This window comes from Spea bombifrons, chromosome 2 (genome assembly GCF_027358695.1).
Source record: "Spea bombifrons isolate aSpeBom1 chromosome 2, aSpeBom1.2.pri, whole genome shotgun sequence".
Lineage (NCBI taxonomy): Eukaryota > Metazoa > Chordata > Amphibia > Anura > Pelobatidae > Spea > Spea bombifrons.
Window position 1 is genome coordinate 48,843,138 of NC_071088.1, and position 14,963 is coordinate 48,858,100.

Genomic DNA, 14,963 nt, shown 5'->3' on the forward strand with positions numbered 1-14,963 from the left:
ATGGTAGTAATTTGTTTGCATTTGTTTTTTCACACACATTTTACTTCAGGTATGAATAAACAGGTTCTGGTATATGTCACTATCATAAAACACCCCAATATGTGTTTACCAACATCTCCTGAGTACAGAGATACCTCACATGAATGATTTTGCCTGGCTGTTTGGGGGCAAAAGGGCCACATTTGGGGCATGCGCATTTTCAATGTTTAATTTTGGCGTTTGGCGATCAACTGCCCATGCCCTATTTGGTACATCTTTGAGCCGGGCCATTTCAGTATGCCCAATAAAGCCATATATTTTTGAAAACTAGGCACCCCAGGGTATTTCAAATGCTAGTATTTTAACTCTTTCCATGCACCATATCTACCACCAGTATTTGTCAAACTTTGTGGTAGTCATTTTTTTGCATTTGTTTTGTCACGCATTTTACTTCAGGTATGAATTAAAAGGTTCTCGTATATGTCACTATCACAAAACACCCCAATATGTGTTCAGCAACATCTCCTGAGTACAGCGATACCTCACATGAATGATTTTGCCTGGCTGTTTGGGGGGCAAAAGGGCCACATTTGGGACATGCGCATTTTTCAATGTTGAACTTTGGCATTTGGGGATCCACTGCCCATGCCCTATTTGGTACATCTTTGAGCCGGGCCATTTCAGTGTGCCCAACAAAACCATATATTTTTGAAAACTAGACACACCAGGGTATTTTAAATGCTGGTATTTTAACTCTTTGCATGCACACATTTTACCACCAGAATTTTTTCAAAGTTTGCAGTAGTATTCTTATGTGTGTATTTTTCCCCCACACACCTATGTTATGTATGAATTTACAGCTCCTGGTATATGCCGCTGTCACACAACACCCCAATATGTGTTAAGCAACATCTCCTGAGTACAGTGATACCCCATATGCATGGGTTTGTCATTTTTGGGGGGAACTAAAAGGCCACATTTGGGACGTGTGCATTTTTCTATTTGGAAATTAGATGTGTGGCCATCCTTCCCCCCGTGTTAATTGGGACCTTGTTGAACCCGGCCAATTCAATTTACCCCATCAAATCATACATTTTTTAAAAGTAGACACCCCATGGGCATTTAATATGCCAGTATTTTAACTCTCTCCATGCGAGAATTGTTTTAAGCTAATGTGCTAATTTTAGGACTTGCTCACAAAAATATATTTTTTATATATATATTTTATTTTTTTTGCCTTTTTTAAAAAAAAAATTTAATTTTTTTTTTCAACTTGAAGGTTCCCCTGATAGTGACATCAGTGGGAAATTATTTTTACATTTTACTGTTTTGTTTACTATTTTTTTCTAATTATTAATTTTATTTTATTTTTTAATTTATTTTTACTAATCACACTGTGATTAGAAAGCTGGGCTCCATTGACTTGCATGGTTGAATGCAGTACCTGTATTCAACCTGCAAGTGGAGCCAGAGTTCTCTAGAGGGTCTGAGACCGTCTAGCGAACTTTCACCTTTATTGGTTTTTTTTCCCGGGCCGCCGCCATCTTGCAGATGGCGAAGGTCACCGGCAGCTGCGGCTGTGACCGCTCTCCGGAGTGGTCACAGTTCATCCAAAGGTAAGTGTTTGGTGTCGCTGGATGCCTCCTGATCGAGGCATTCCAGCGACACCATTTAAGTTTAGGAGGTGATCGTTGATCGCCTCCTAAACGCTTTTAAAACGGGCGTCCGCCGCCATACAATGTATGGCGGTTGTTGACGCCCCGGGGAGGTGCCGATCGTGGCCTTGCTGAATGCCTCGAGGTCGAGGCATTACAGCAACGCCGTTTGGGTGCAGAAAGCGAACGTAGATCGCTTTCTGCACCCGTTTAAAGACGTGCCGGTTCTGGCACGTCATTTGTCATAATCGACTTGTTTTTCGTGCCGTGCCAGAACCGGCAATTGTCATTAAGGGGTTAAAGGTTTTAAGTCTGTTTTTATGGTATGTGGTAAGTGTCCTTTAGGTATTGGGATAGATTTCCCTGCTCATCAGTTTTGAGTAGTTATTTGGTGTGGTTAGGTGGGAGTGTGCTTCGTTATAGAGTATCTTTAACAAGTATCTCATGGACATCAATTGCAAACAAAACACAGGTTTATGCAAAAAAACTAAAAAAGTTAAACATATATGTGGCACAATTATTGTTACCCTTTTAGTCAATACTTTGTGCTACCTCCCTTTGCCAAGAAGATAGCTCTGAGTCTTCTCCTGTAATGCCTGATGAGGGTGTAGAATACATGGTAAGGGATCTGAGACCATGCCTCCACGCAGAATCACTCCAGATACTTCAAGTTTCAAGGGTGATGCTGGTGGACTCCCCCCTTCAGTTCACCCACAGGTTTTCTATTGAGTTCAAATCAGGGGACTGGGATTGCCATGGTAGTACCTTGTTTTGGATTATTGCTGAATTTAAGCTTTATGGCAGAGGCAATCAGGTGTTCATTTAATATCTGTTGATATTTGATAAGAGCTCATGATGCGTGTATCCTAACAATGTCCAGGTCCTGTGGCAGAAAACCAGCCCCAAAACATTAAAACCACCACCATATTTAATTGTGGGCATGAGGTACTTTTCCATAAAGCTATGTCATCCGATCATAGAATCTATCCCATTTGAAGTTCTATTGAGTTTGTTTTTGGATAAGAGAGGTTTTTTTTCTTTAAGCCCTTCCAAACAAATTGCGGTTATGTAGATGACGCTGGATCGTAGTTTTGTAGACTTTCTGACTCCAAGACTTAACCAACTTATGCAATTTTCCAGCTATGATCCTTGGAGAGTTTTTTGGCCACTCAAACCATCCTCTTCACAGTGCGTTGGGACAGTATAGACACACAACTTCTTCCAGGTTGATTAATAACATTTTCAGTTGACTGGAACTTCTTAATTATTACCTTGATGGTGACAATTTTCATTTAAGCGTGTGTGTGTGTGTGTGTATTGATTTATAAAGCACCAATATATTTCCACAGTGCTCTGCAATGGGTAAACGGGTCATAAGGAGTAACCTAGACTAGCTTACACCTTAGAACTTATGTGTATGTGTTATATATACACATGTATACATGTTTGTATGTGTATGTATATATGTATATATATATTTATCTAATATGCAATATTTATGTATTACAGGAAAGAAGAATCATGTAGTACTTGTATAAGGTGGGTTTCTAATACACACATACAGTCTGTGTGTTTATTAGAAACCTTGCTTATACGACTACTAGATTATTATCCTTCCATATTAAGTTATCTCTCCCATATTGTGAACATGGTCTTTTTAATTAATGAACCTTTGTAAGAATATGTTGTGGGAAATTAAAATAGATGAGACATGATATGTTTTTATCATGAATGTCAGTCTCTTTGATATACAGTGGTCCCTTAGTTTTTTAACCAGTTAACTTGACAATGAGCTAATAGAAATTGTACACTATAAGTACTTTAGATAAGTGGGAAAATAATTATGGTGGCATGTCCCATTTAAGAGACCTGGTTCTTATACTAAATGGTTTTGACCTAACGCATCTCCTACACAGCAGTGTAAACATGTGAAGTACTAGTTTGTGCATGGTTTCCACCCCTCCCTGCACCTGCCATTGATTCTCTCAGTTGCTTGCTGATTGGTCATTGCCAAACCAGGAACATCTCTGTATCAAACAAATTCCCTGGTATAGAAGATTTTCTGCATTCTGGCACAATTGCATTTTAGCAGTAATTAAATATTGTGATGTAATAGGTGACCCAATAGTCAATTCAGCAAATGAATACATGAATGCACAAATAAAAAAAAAAAAAGATAAATTGTTTTTTTGTGAAGCAAAACTGACATGACCCTCAGTAAAAATGATGTGGCCCATGGGTGCTCTCTGTATGCTTTTGTACACTATAAGACCAAAAGTGTGTAGACACCCCTCACCTACCTACTGGAATGTATAGTGTCTACTGTAAAGTGTGGTTGAGAAGAGATAATGGGCTGTTTTTCATGGCTGGAACTCAGTGAAGGGTAATATTCTACAGCATGCAAAGACATTTAGACAATTGTATGATTCCAGCTTTGTGGCACCAGTTTGCTAAGGCCCTTTCCTGTACCAGATTTACTGTGCCCCTGTGCACAAAGCAAGGTCCATAAAAACACAGTTTGGTGGGGAGTGACTCAAGTATTGCTTGAACACTTATTCCGAGCCAGGCCTTCTCATCCAACATCATTGCTTGACTTTATGGACATAAAGAAGAGTGGATGCAGTTATAGCTGCAAATGGAGGAAATGGGCAGCCCCATATTAATGCCCTTGGTTTTTGAATGAGATGTCCAACTAGCTCATATAGGTGGGATGGGCTAGTGTCCATATATTTTTGGCCTTATATTGTAGGTACCACTATTTTGATTGGGCCACTATATCATGATCATCAGTGTGCCTTAAATTGGGCATCTCAGTTGTTTAATGTGTCATGTTTGTTTAGAGATAGTGTTAAAATAAATTAAAATTGTCCCCAAGCACAATGCTGCCACGTAAACGTACATTAATAGAATAAGGCTTTTCGATTCTACACGTTTCTTTGTTGAAAAGTTGACTCTGTATATCATTTTTCTCTTAACTTCAATATAGGAATAGATGTAAGCATCGCAGATAACAAAGGAATGACTGCGCTGGATATTGTACAGGAGGTGCCTTCACAGAAGAGCCAACAGATAATTGCCCTTATTCAGGGTGAGACCATATATATATGTATATATCTGTCATTAGTGTGAACACATCACTGTTTGCAAGAGTTTAGCCTACATGTTGTTTAGGAGTAAGGAAGTCGCTTTGATTCAGTGCTATGCAGTATTGAAACAATACTTTTTTTTCTTCTACATTTCACAACGTTTGAAACTCTGTTGTTCATGGCTTTCTCCGCTGCAGAGCACAGCACAGGCAAATCAGCCAAAGACACAGAGCAGGATCCCTTATCGTTACCTAATGCAACCATCAGCACTGATACGCATGGAGGTAATGCTCATTGGGGAAGGTGTGCATTATATTAATGTTCTTATTGATTTCTTATTGTACATGTGCCTTGATCATTTTATGTATGAATTTGTTGCCACGTCGTCTCATTAAGTGATCTTTCTTCTGCACAGGGACTATACAAAGGACACTACTTGATTTGCATTTAGATCTGAATATAATTTCACAGTCTGAATCTCCATATGAAGCACTTTGCAATGCGTCCTCTTGCCACTCTCTAGACAGCATATGTAGTGGACGCTCCTCTGATAGAGACTCTCTTACCCATGACACCACAAGGACCCGGAGGGTGAGTCTCCTAATTTAATAATACTCCTTGTGCATCAATTTTTATAATGCTTAGGCTTGTGACCCTTCTTTTAATACAGAAGGAGCGCCCTCCTCCACCTGCAAAGCCCCCACCTGAAGATGATGATGAATTTGAAAGGAGGCGGTGTGTAAGCACTGTCCGTGAGGTGAGGTTATAAACAATGTGACTGCTATATTTTTCTTAACGACCAGTGATGTGCCGGACATGTCACGCAAAATCTGTCAAGTTAACGACCACGTCATGGCATTAAACAAGCTTAGAAAGTGATGTACGATCCAACCATCTAGTTAAAAAAAAATAAATAAATAAATAAATAAATATATATATATATATATATATATATATATATATATAATTTTAATATATATATATATATATATATATATATATATATATTAAAATTATCTGTATATTCCCAAACACCCTGACATGGAAAGAGTTAAGATGCTAGCGTTTCAAATACCCGAGGGGTGTCTAATTTAAAATAAATAAATAAATGGTTTGATGGGGTAAGTTAGATGGTCCCGGTTCAAAGATAGGGCAAAGGGACAGACTGACCAAAAGTAGGGGGGGGCTCACTTCCCAAATGTGGCCTTTTAGCCCCAGAATTTTTCAAAAATATATGATTTGATGGGATAAATTTGAACTGACCAGCTTCAAAGATGTACATGGGGATAGTAATACCAGATGTTTAAAGTTCCAAGTTGAAAAATGCGCACTTACCAAATGTGGAGTTTCACCTCGCAAACCATCCAACAAACCCAGGCATTGGTGGTATCACTGCACTAGGGAGATGTTGCTGAACATATATTGTCGTAGTGTTTGACAGTGACATGTACCAGGAGCTGTAAATTCATACCTGAAGTACAATTTGTGCGATACAAACCACAAAATTACTACCACAAATTACAAATGGTAATAGAATTAGTGCACTGAAAGGGTTAAAATTAGGTATGCACCAAAATAAAAATTCTGGGCCGAAACGGTAAATTCAGCATTCACTTGGCTGACGCCGAAGCCAAAAATGAACAAACCCCCCCCCCGGAAAACAGTTTCACTTTAGGATCTAAAGCAAGGGAACTTGTATCATCTGTTAATATGAAATAGCTGATAGCATTAGGTGTATACTAGTGGATAGGGATAGTAGAAACAGAAAATTCAGCATTCACTTGGCCGAAGCTGAAACAAATGACTACCCACACACACGGAAAAAAACAAACAAAAGTAACACACCAAAATTGGACAACAATTAAATTATATATATATATATATATATATATATATATATATATATATATATATATAATTGTTGAATTTTTCTGTCGAATTTATGTGTTACTTTTAATAAAAGTGTGGGCAACACACCAAAATTGGACAAACAAACAAATATATATATAACAGCAATCACGCTCCTATCATGCTCAGGCAACCAGTTCATGCAGGAATCTGGGTATGCCTGGCCATGATAGGAGTGTAATTGCTGTTAACAATAATATAGATTTAATACTGCAATCACACTCCTGTCATGCACAAGCAGCCAATACACGCTGAAACATTGCTAGCTGCCCCCTGCACATCACAGCCTCCCTATGCCATGCCCCCCCACTTAGACATCCATGCTATCACACACACGTGCTCATTCATTTACTCATTCGCAAAAATTCACTCATTCTTGTACTCATTCATTTATTCACAGATGACTCATTCATTCCCTCAATTACATACTTGTTCATGCACCCTCCCCCACCCCCTTACCTGAACTGCAGATCTCCCGCTTGCAGACTTCTGCAAGGGGTCGCTGCTTCCCTCTGTGTTGCTGAGCAGGGTCATGTGACCTGACATTAATGCTCATGACTCCGCACAGGTAAGGAACAAGGCCCCTGCTGATATTTTCAGCAATTTATTTTTCCGGCATTGTGCCGATCAAGCCTTCTCAAGAAAAGCACAGTTCCTACTGAAATTATCCTCCTAAACGGCATAAAGAAAAGCACATATGATCTCGGGTTAAGAGGCAGACACACAAGAAAAAATTGGTTTGTATTTAGGGTGACATCTAAGTGGCATCTCAGTCCGAGCTTGTACCGCACCACGACTAGTCACCACCAATATTGAGTCAAGGAGGCAGTCTTACATCACAGCAAGATTTCCCATTTCCTTTCAGTCCCACTCACTACTACCTTGCAGTCTATTTGTCTCTGAAAAAAAGTTTGACTGTGTATGCTTATTTTATTACTGCAAGTAGTAACAGGAAAAGTACCTATAACTAACAATTTCCGAACATTTGTTTAAGCATTCATGGTTTTGCTCAAGCAATTTCATGTTTGACTTGTTTGTGGTCCTGCATCTATTTTGAGGATGCTATAGTCAGGGTGAGTTGTGCGTATATATAGCTGAGAGAGATTTTTCCAGTGCTTTTGTGTCTCAAAAAACTACAGAACAGGGCTTAACAACAAGTAAACTCAGAGCACGTCACGTGTATGATTAGAGACTCTGCGAGCATATTAGACAACTGCCCCAACTGACTCACTGGCATCATTGCAGATGCTGCCTAGTAGTGATACTAAAAGGGCTTAGCGATGCTAGGAACAGCAAAAAAAATGTGCTCCTGAAATATCTGTCCTACGATGAAGGTCATGTGATGCTGGCTCTGCATCGTAGAAGCCCCGGCGGAAGTGGAGGGGAGAGGCGGAGGTTGTCTGTGCGCATCGCACGGACACCCACTAGCGGACAGAGTGGAATTCAGGTCCCCTGCAGCGCTGCAGGGGATCTGGATTCTAGTGTTATAATCAGATCTCTGAGGTCGCATTACAGGAGAGGAGTTTTTCAGAGCATCTGCTCTGAAAAAAAACTCTTTTTGTAATCGATAAAAATCGATTTGACTAATCGATAATGAAAATCGTTGACCGAACTCCCTCATCTCCTCCCTGTCTCACAACCCTAAACGACTCTTTAATACTTCCAATTCCCTGCTTCGACCGATCCCTACTACCCCTTCCACTAACCTTAATGCATCTGACTTTGCTATATTCTTCAATAATAAAATTCAAACTATTAGAGATGACATATCTGCACAGTCACCTCCCTGCCCTCACCCTTCCCCTGACTATGCACCCCCTACCCACTGATCTCTTCTCCCCTCACTACACTAACTCATTTCTCTGCTGTCACTGAAGAGGATGTACATGCTCTTCTTTCCTCTTGTCCAACCACATGCCCCCTTGACCACATCCCTTCCCATCGCACCCAGTCTTTCATCAACCATTGTCCCTACTCTAACTCATATCTTCAACCTCTCCCTCACTACTGGATCTGTCCCATCGTCCTTCAAGCATGCTACCATTACTCCTATCTTGAAAAAGTCCTCCCTTGGCCCGACTGATCTCTCCAATTACCGTCCCATCTCTCTGCTTCCTTTCACCTCCAAGCTTCTTGAAAGAATTGTTTATATACAATTAACTAAGTTTCTAGACTCCAAATTCCTGCTTGACCCTCTTCGATCTGGTTTTCGCCCTCGACACTCTACTGAGACCGCACTTACTAAAGTTACTAATGACTTACTCACTGCTAAATCCAAAGGCCACTACTCCATTCTAATCCTACTGGACCTTCCAGCTGCTTTTGACACTGTGGACCACCCTCTTCTCCTTCAAATGCTTCATGATCTTGGTGTCTGTGATACTGCTCTCTCATGGCTCACTTCCTACCTCTCTGATCGTACCTTCAGTGTCTCTGTCTTCAGTAACGCTTCCCCTCAATCTCTCAGTTGGGGTACCCCAAGGCTCAGTTTTAGGACCCCTTCTGTTCTCTCTTTACATTTCCTCCCTTGGCAAACTGATCTCATCCTTTGGCTTTCAATACCACCTGTACGCTGATGACACCCAGATCTATCTATCCTCCCCTGATCTCTCTCCTTCTGTCTTAGATCGTGTAACTAACTGCCTTGCATCTGTCTCTACCTGGATGCCTGCACGTTTCTTGAAACTTAACCTCTCCAAAACTGAATTCCTCATCTTCCCTCCCTCCAATGCTAAGATTCCCCCATCTATCTCCCTCAGTGTTAATGGTGCTATCATCTCCCAGTCTACTCATGCACGATGTCTTGGTGTCACCCTTGACTCAGACCTTTCGTCCACACCCCATATTCAGTCTGTCGCCTCCATCTTAAAAACATTGCCTGCATCCGTCCCTTCCTAACACAGCATGCCACTAAGGCTCTTGTCCATGCCCTGATTATCTCCCTTCTTGATTACTGTAACTGTCTTAACCGGTCTTCCTCTTAACCGTCGAAACCCTCTACAATTGTACAGCGCTACGGGATTTGATGGCGCTATATAAAACAATAAAAAATAATACCTTACTATATTTCTGTGTTTTATATTGGTTTTAGGAGGAGAACCCCTATGAGCTATTAGTCACTGCGGAGACCAAGAAACCTAGTTCCAGAGGTACATGACAATCATTAGTGATATCTGTGATACAGACAAATTTAAGCACATTAAATATGTATGGAAAGTAACTGTATGCACATAAGTCAATCTTTTTGTACTTCCTTATACTTTCCCATGCTGACTGTTTTCTTCACAGGGCAACCTCACCCACAAAGTGATGCCGGAAACTCTCAGCCTCAGGTGAGGGACTATAGTTTTAAACACGCATCTGCTGAACTTGCCTGTTAAATAATACATGTTGATAACTTTAAAACACTCTTTCCAGGTGCAACATCCAAGATAACCAGGTCCCTCATATTATATTGATGCCCCTTATACACCTTCCTTGTTTCTTTTTGTTTTCTCTCTTCCTGGCAGGCGCTTTAGCTGGTTAGTGGCATCTCAGAGGAAAGACATTTTTTTGATCATTCTCCCTTGCCAGCTTCCAAAGATGTTTGCATCTGTAGCTAGTTCACAGTCAGGAGCTGCTGTTGGGAAGCAGTTGCCTCTTCAGGCTGGCTGCATACTGGCTGGCTGCCTGTTTCAAAGCGGCAGGGAGGATTTTCAGACATATGGAGGCACTTAAGATAATGGGTTGTTTTCCTTACAACATCGCTGTATTGGTGTTTCTATTAATTTAAAAGGTCTGCTTTGGCAACATCGAGTCAATATTTGGTTTGACCAACCTTTGCCTTCAAAACAGCATCAAGTCTACTCTGTTCACTTGTACACTATCTTGGCAAGTAACTTGTTTCAAACATCTTGGAGCTTCACACTCTCTCTCTGATATTTCCATCAATGATGCCAAAACCACAAATTTGTCCGTTGGGAGGTGACAAACAAAGCCAGTTCATGTCACGCAAAAACGGTCGGTTAACGGCCAGTGACATGGCATTAAACAACCTTAGAAAGCAATTTATGATCGCGCTCTTCACTTAAACTGTATTGCTGTAATGTCTCGATGTCGAGGCATTCAGCAACACAGAGATCGGTATCAAGGGCCATGTGTGTGATTTAGCGTGACACCCCCCCCCCCGGGCATCAACATCCTATGGCGGCAGATACCTGTTTTAAAAGATCGATTGCCTCCTAAGCTTCAATGGTGTTGCATTTAGCGGCACCAAACACCCACCCCGGGTCGCACTGCGGTCGCTCCTGAGAACTCTGGATTCCCGTTGCAGGTTGAATATAGGTACTGCATTTTACCATGACAGTCAATGGAGCCCAGCTTTCTAATCACAATGTGAAAAAAAAAATTAGCTAACATGGTAAAAAAAAAATAAATTATGCAGTGATCTCGACATCCGGGAACCATCCTGTTCCTGCAAAATGTAAAAAAAAATAAAAAAGTGTATTATTATGAGCAAGTGGGATCTGTAGGACAGCCACCTGGTAAGCCTTTGGTAATGCTACAGTTGATTTATAAAGTGGTATTCTTTTTGCATTATCCTGTGTTTTCTGGTTCTTTACTACAAGGACACGATACGATAACCATGGAGCGCATATATATGGAGAGAAAACAAAAAAACACTAACAGTGTAGCAAGTAAACACAAGAAACACAAGAAATTTATTTCTTGTGTTTACTTGCTACACTATTAGTGTTTTTTTGTTTTCTCTCCATATATATGCGCTCCATGGTTATCGTATCGTGTCTTTGAGCACCTGAGGAAGAGTGTTTTCTGGAAGCTGCTATTTTGGAGAGTATTCTTTATTAGTATTATTTTGTTCACACGTGGATTTTGGATTTATCCTTGTTTTACCTATATCTTTACTACAAGGGAAAGGTAAGTAAGGAGCGTCTGTATAGTAGGGTGTCTATCCTTCATATCCTTCACGTGGAAGAGGACTGAAGCCCTGTTGCTGCATATAAATTTATTGTAATGTTTTTTTCTTTTGCTGACTTCAGGTCAGACCACGCCGTGCTGCACTCCCAAATGAAACACCACGCCCACCAACTCGCCATGGTTCCTCTGATTTGTCCAGTGGCCACTCGGAAGGAGAATCTCATGGCTCTGAAAGACCAAATAGTAAGAACGACATTAATATCATGCACCCCCCTTTTCACTTTGTACTGTACTCTTTTGTCTGATAGCTACTAACAATTTGAATGAAGCCAGCTCTAGTTTATCCCAAACATTCCTGCTCTGGAATTCCCAAGGCTTCTCTTTTGAAATGTCAAACATCTATTACACAATAGCTGTTCTATAACTTGTGACACCAGCTGCCCAGCAGTCAGTGCTGCTCCAGCAACTGAATGCCGACATAAATATATTTGTCCTGTCCTAGCTTAATTAGACTTGCGTGTGTGTAATTTTTGTTCATTTTCTTGCTGGTTCCAGTTTTCTGCAGAACAGACTCTGGTTCTGGTGTCCTGTTTTACCTTAATTTTGTTTGCGTGAATGCTTAATTTTACTTCACAGGTGGACAGCGTAGAAGCAGCTCTGGAGGTTGGAGCTTGGCTTCAGCAGATAGCACAGACTCCCACATGCTTGAGCACTTCTCTGGGCTCTTACACGGTTCCTCTCCAGTGTGCGAAGTCAGAGATCCCCCCTGTGATTCTTCGGGAATGAACGCTAGTAGAAACAGTGCAGAAGCACGCATGGAGCTTCCCCTACGTCGTAGTCTATCTAAATCTGATTCCGACTTGCTGACATGCTCTCCTCCAGCTGGTGAGGGTGAAGATTTGAATCGCAGTGAATCTCTCACCAACTGTGTGGCTGGGGGGAGCAAAAAGAGGTTGGAGAAATCTCCTTCCTTCACCTCCGAGTGGGATGAGGTTAGTACAGGAAATCTTCGCTGATGGTAATACGTCTCTGAGGTAAATGCATAGTGCTGGGACAGCTTATTTATGGGTTTTTTAAGGTGTTGTATGAATCTGTTGCCCAGTTGTGAAAATAATTAAATGGGAAGGAATAAGAGTAATATTTTAAATACCTCTGACATTGCCACTTTTCCAACAGCGTCTGTTGCTGGTCCCTGCATTATTCCCAAAACACAACGTAAGAAAGGATAGATTTAAAAGCAACTGAGGGATGGGGCCTAACTGGACAATTTGCTGATTTCTGTGGTGGTTATGTGTATGTCTTACATGTATGTTTTGTTGCTGGTGTGTTGGTGGTATTGGCTGTTTTGTAGTAATCTGGTGAATGGCCATGCTTCCTATGTTTCAGAATATACCATCTTACTGTTGTAATGTCAGGGCTTCAATATACGATTACCTTATTGCTGCTTCTGTCTTGTGTAGCATTACTTCACCTTGCAGTTATGTAAAGATGTGGCAAGCTTAAATGCACTTTTCCGCTTATGTGTTTTTTCTTTTTCTTTTACAGATTGATAAAATAATGAGCTCCATTGGCCAGGGCATTGAGTTCTCCCAGGAGCAGCAGGTCATGGCAGGTATGGCATGTATTATCAACTTTTATTTATATAGCGCCAACAATTTATGCTGCGCTTCTTACAATACATACATATAGATTTAAAATGGATTATTGTTATCTCACTTTCAATCATGGATGCCTAATAAACAGTTTTTCCTCAAACAATTTAGGGTGCCCTATTCCAGAGCAGAGCATAGCACAGTGGTTAGAGTCTCTTGGACTCATTCAGTATGAGAGCAAGCTGGTGCTGAATGGCTTTGATGATGTTCGTTTTCTGGTGAGTTAGCATTGAGAATGTGCAATAAAAATGATAGTAGTACAAGTAGTACTTATGGTATAAACCAAATTGTGTTGTTGTGGTGAGAGTTGCAATCAGAAGAAAACAAAGAATGTGAGGTGCTGGCATGATGAAACGTTTCATCTTACTGAAATAACCATTTCTGGGACCCCATGGGTTCTGTCATCTGCATGTTTGGGGATGGCATGTCCACTTAAATTATTATACACGGCTATTTATGTCATTGTACTTGAAACTAATGTTGGTTCTGTAATACAAATATTTCATCTCCATTTACCTACAATGTACGAATTACCAATTAATAGCCACCAAAAATAGGCTGTTTGAATTTGGTCCCACAATCAAACCATCTTGAGTAGGTGGTGCCCTATACTGTCACAATAATGTCAAGCACACAGAGTGCATTTTACAAATATTGATGTCTGTCGTATATAGGCTTGATTTCTAATATTAAATGTAATCCCTACAAGTCTATTACAAGTGTGTGTTTTTGCAGGCAGATAACATGTTGGAGGATCAGGATCTGATTGACATTGGTATTACAGATCCGCTGCATCGGAACAGACTTCTTCAGGCATCGCATTCCCTACCAAAGGTATTTAACGGCGTAAACAGGTGTAAATTGTCAAATGTTGTAGATGGGCTGATATAGATGAATACAAGAGGGGTACGATAACTAGTTTGAGTGTGTTATTGAAAAAGCCACTATTACAATCAAAATAATATTTCGGTGTAATATTTCTGGTAATGGTCTTAACCCATTAAAGTCCTGAAATGTATCTGATATACATTTTTTGGCAAAGTGCGCCTAGACAGCCAGCCACAAATCTACGAGATGGGTTGATGTCCCAGTTCTCAGAGTAATGTCTGCAGGGAAAAGAGGTCTCCCACAGAACTGTACCACCAGTCGATATGCACCCGTCAGGACATAGGAGAACATGCTTTGAGACTGAACATAGGCTACATAGACACTTTACCAGGGATGGGGAAATTAAAAAAGACAGGAAACGTGAAAGGATTAATTTAATTAACACAAAATATAAAGGCAGAGGATTACACAGAGAGCATTGACACCAGACTAATCTCATCACACATAAAACAATGGCGGATACACCAACAGAGGCAAAGGGATTAGGGAACATACACTTGTTTCTAAGCGCACATAGCATTTTTATTTAAAATTCCAATGTCTATAATAATCCTAAAATGGGCGTCTAGCATCCATTACATTTCTCACCATTTAAATACACTGACCTGATATTAAATGGATGTGCTGCAGGTGTGACAGTGTCCTTGGTGTAAATTTAAATTAGGGATCCTGGACTCCATGCCACTGTAATGCAACACTGTCATTACTAGGCCCATGGTTTCCTCCTTTTCAATGGGGCACTACTCGTGTAATGTTCCTTAAAAATCCTCCCACTCTAGCTGCTAGGGGTGAGGCTTCTAGCACCATGCATCCTGGCATATTAGATTGCCTCTGTGAATGAAGTTCTGATGTCCCGCTTCCTGGCGCTTCTTACTGCC

The 14,963-nt window shown here is 40.6% G+C and overlaps 1 protein-coding gene across 5 annotated transcripts in view; it reads left to right on the plus strand.

Annotated features, from left to right (window-relative positions):
- The window catches only part of ANKS1A (ankyrin repeat and sterile alpha motif domain containing 1A), an 85,203-nt gene that overhangs the window by 31,498 nt on the left and 38,742 nt on the right, over positions 1-14,963 (plus strand). For 3 of the 5 annotated variants that reach the window (XM_053457845.1, XM_053457848.1, XM_053457847.1), the window contains 12 exons: positions 4,621-4,722; positions 4,918-5,004; positions 5,136-5,311; positions 5,391-5,477; positions 9,720-9,777; positions 9,917-9,960; positions 11,668-11,788; positions 12,182-12,537; positions 12,722-12,760; positions 13,091-13,157; positions 13,309-13,415; positions 13,933-14,031. In XM_053457845.1, coding sequence (XP_053313820.1) covers positions 4,621-4,722; positions 4,918-5,004; positions 5,136-5,311; positions 5,391-5,477; positions 9,720-9,777; positions 9,917-9,960; positions 11,668-11,788; positions 12,182-12,537; positions 12,722-12,760; positions 13,091-13,157; positions 13,309-13,415; positions 13,933-14,031 — 1,343 coding nt within the window. The remainder of the gene's footprint in view (positions 1-4,620; positions 4,723-4,917; positions 5,005-5,135; positions 5,312-5,390; positions 5,478-9,719; positions 9,778-9,916; positions 9,961-11,667; positions 11,789-12,181; positions 12,538-12,721; positions 12,761-13,090; positions 13,158-13,308; positions 13,416-13,932; positions 14,032-14,963) is intronic. The other 2 variants (XM_053457846.1, XM_053457849.1) reach the window with 1 other exon arrangement.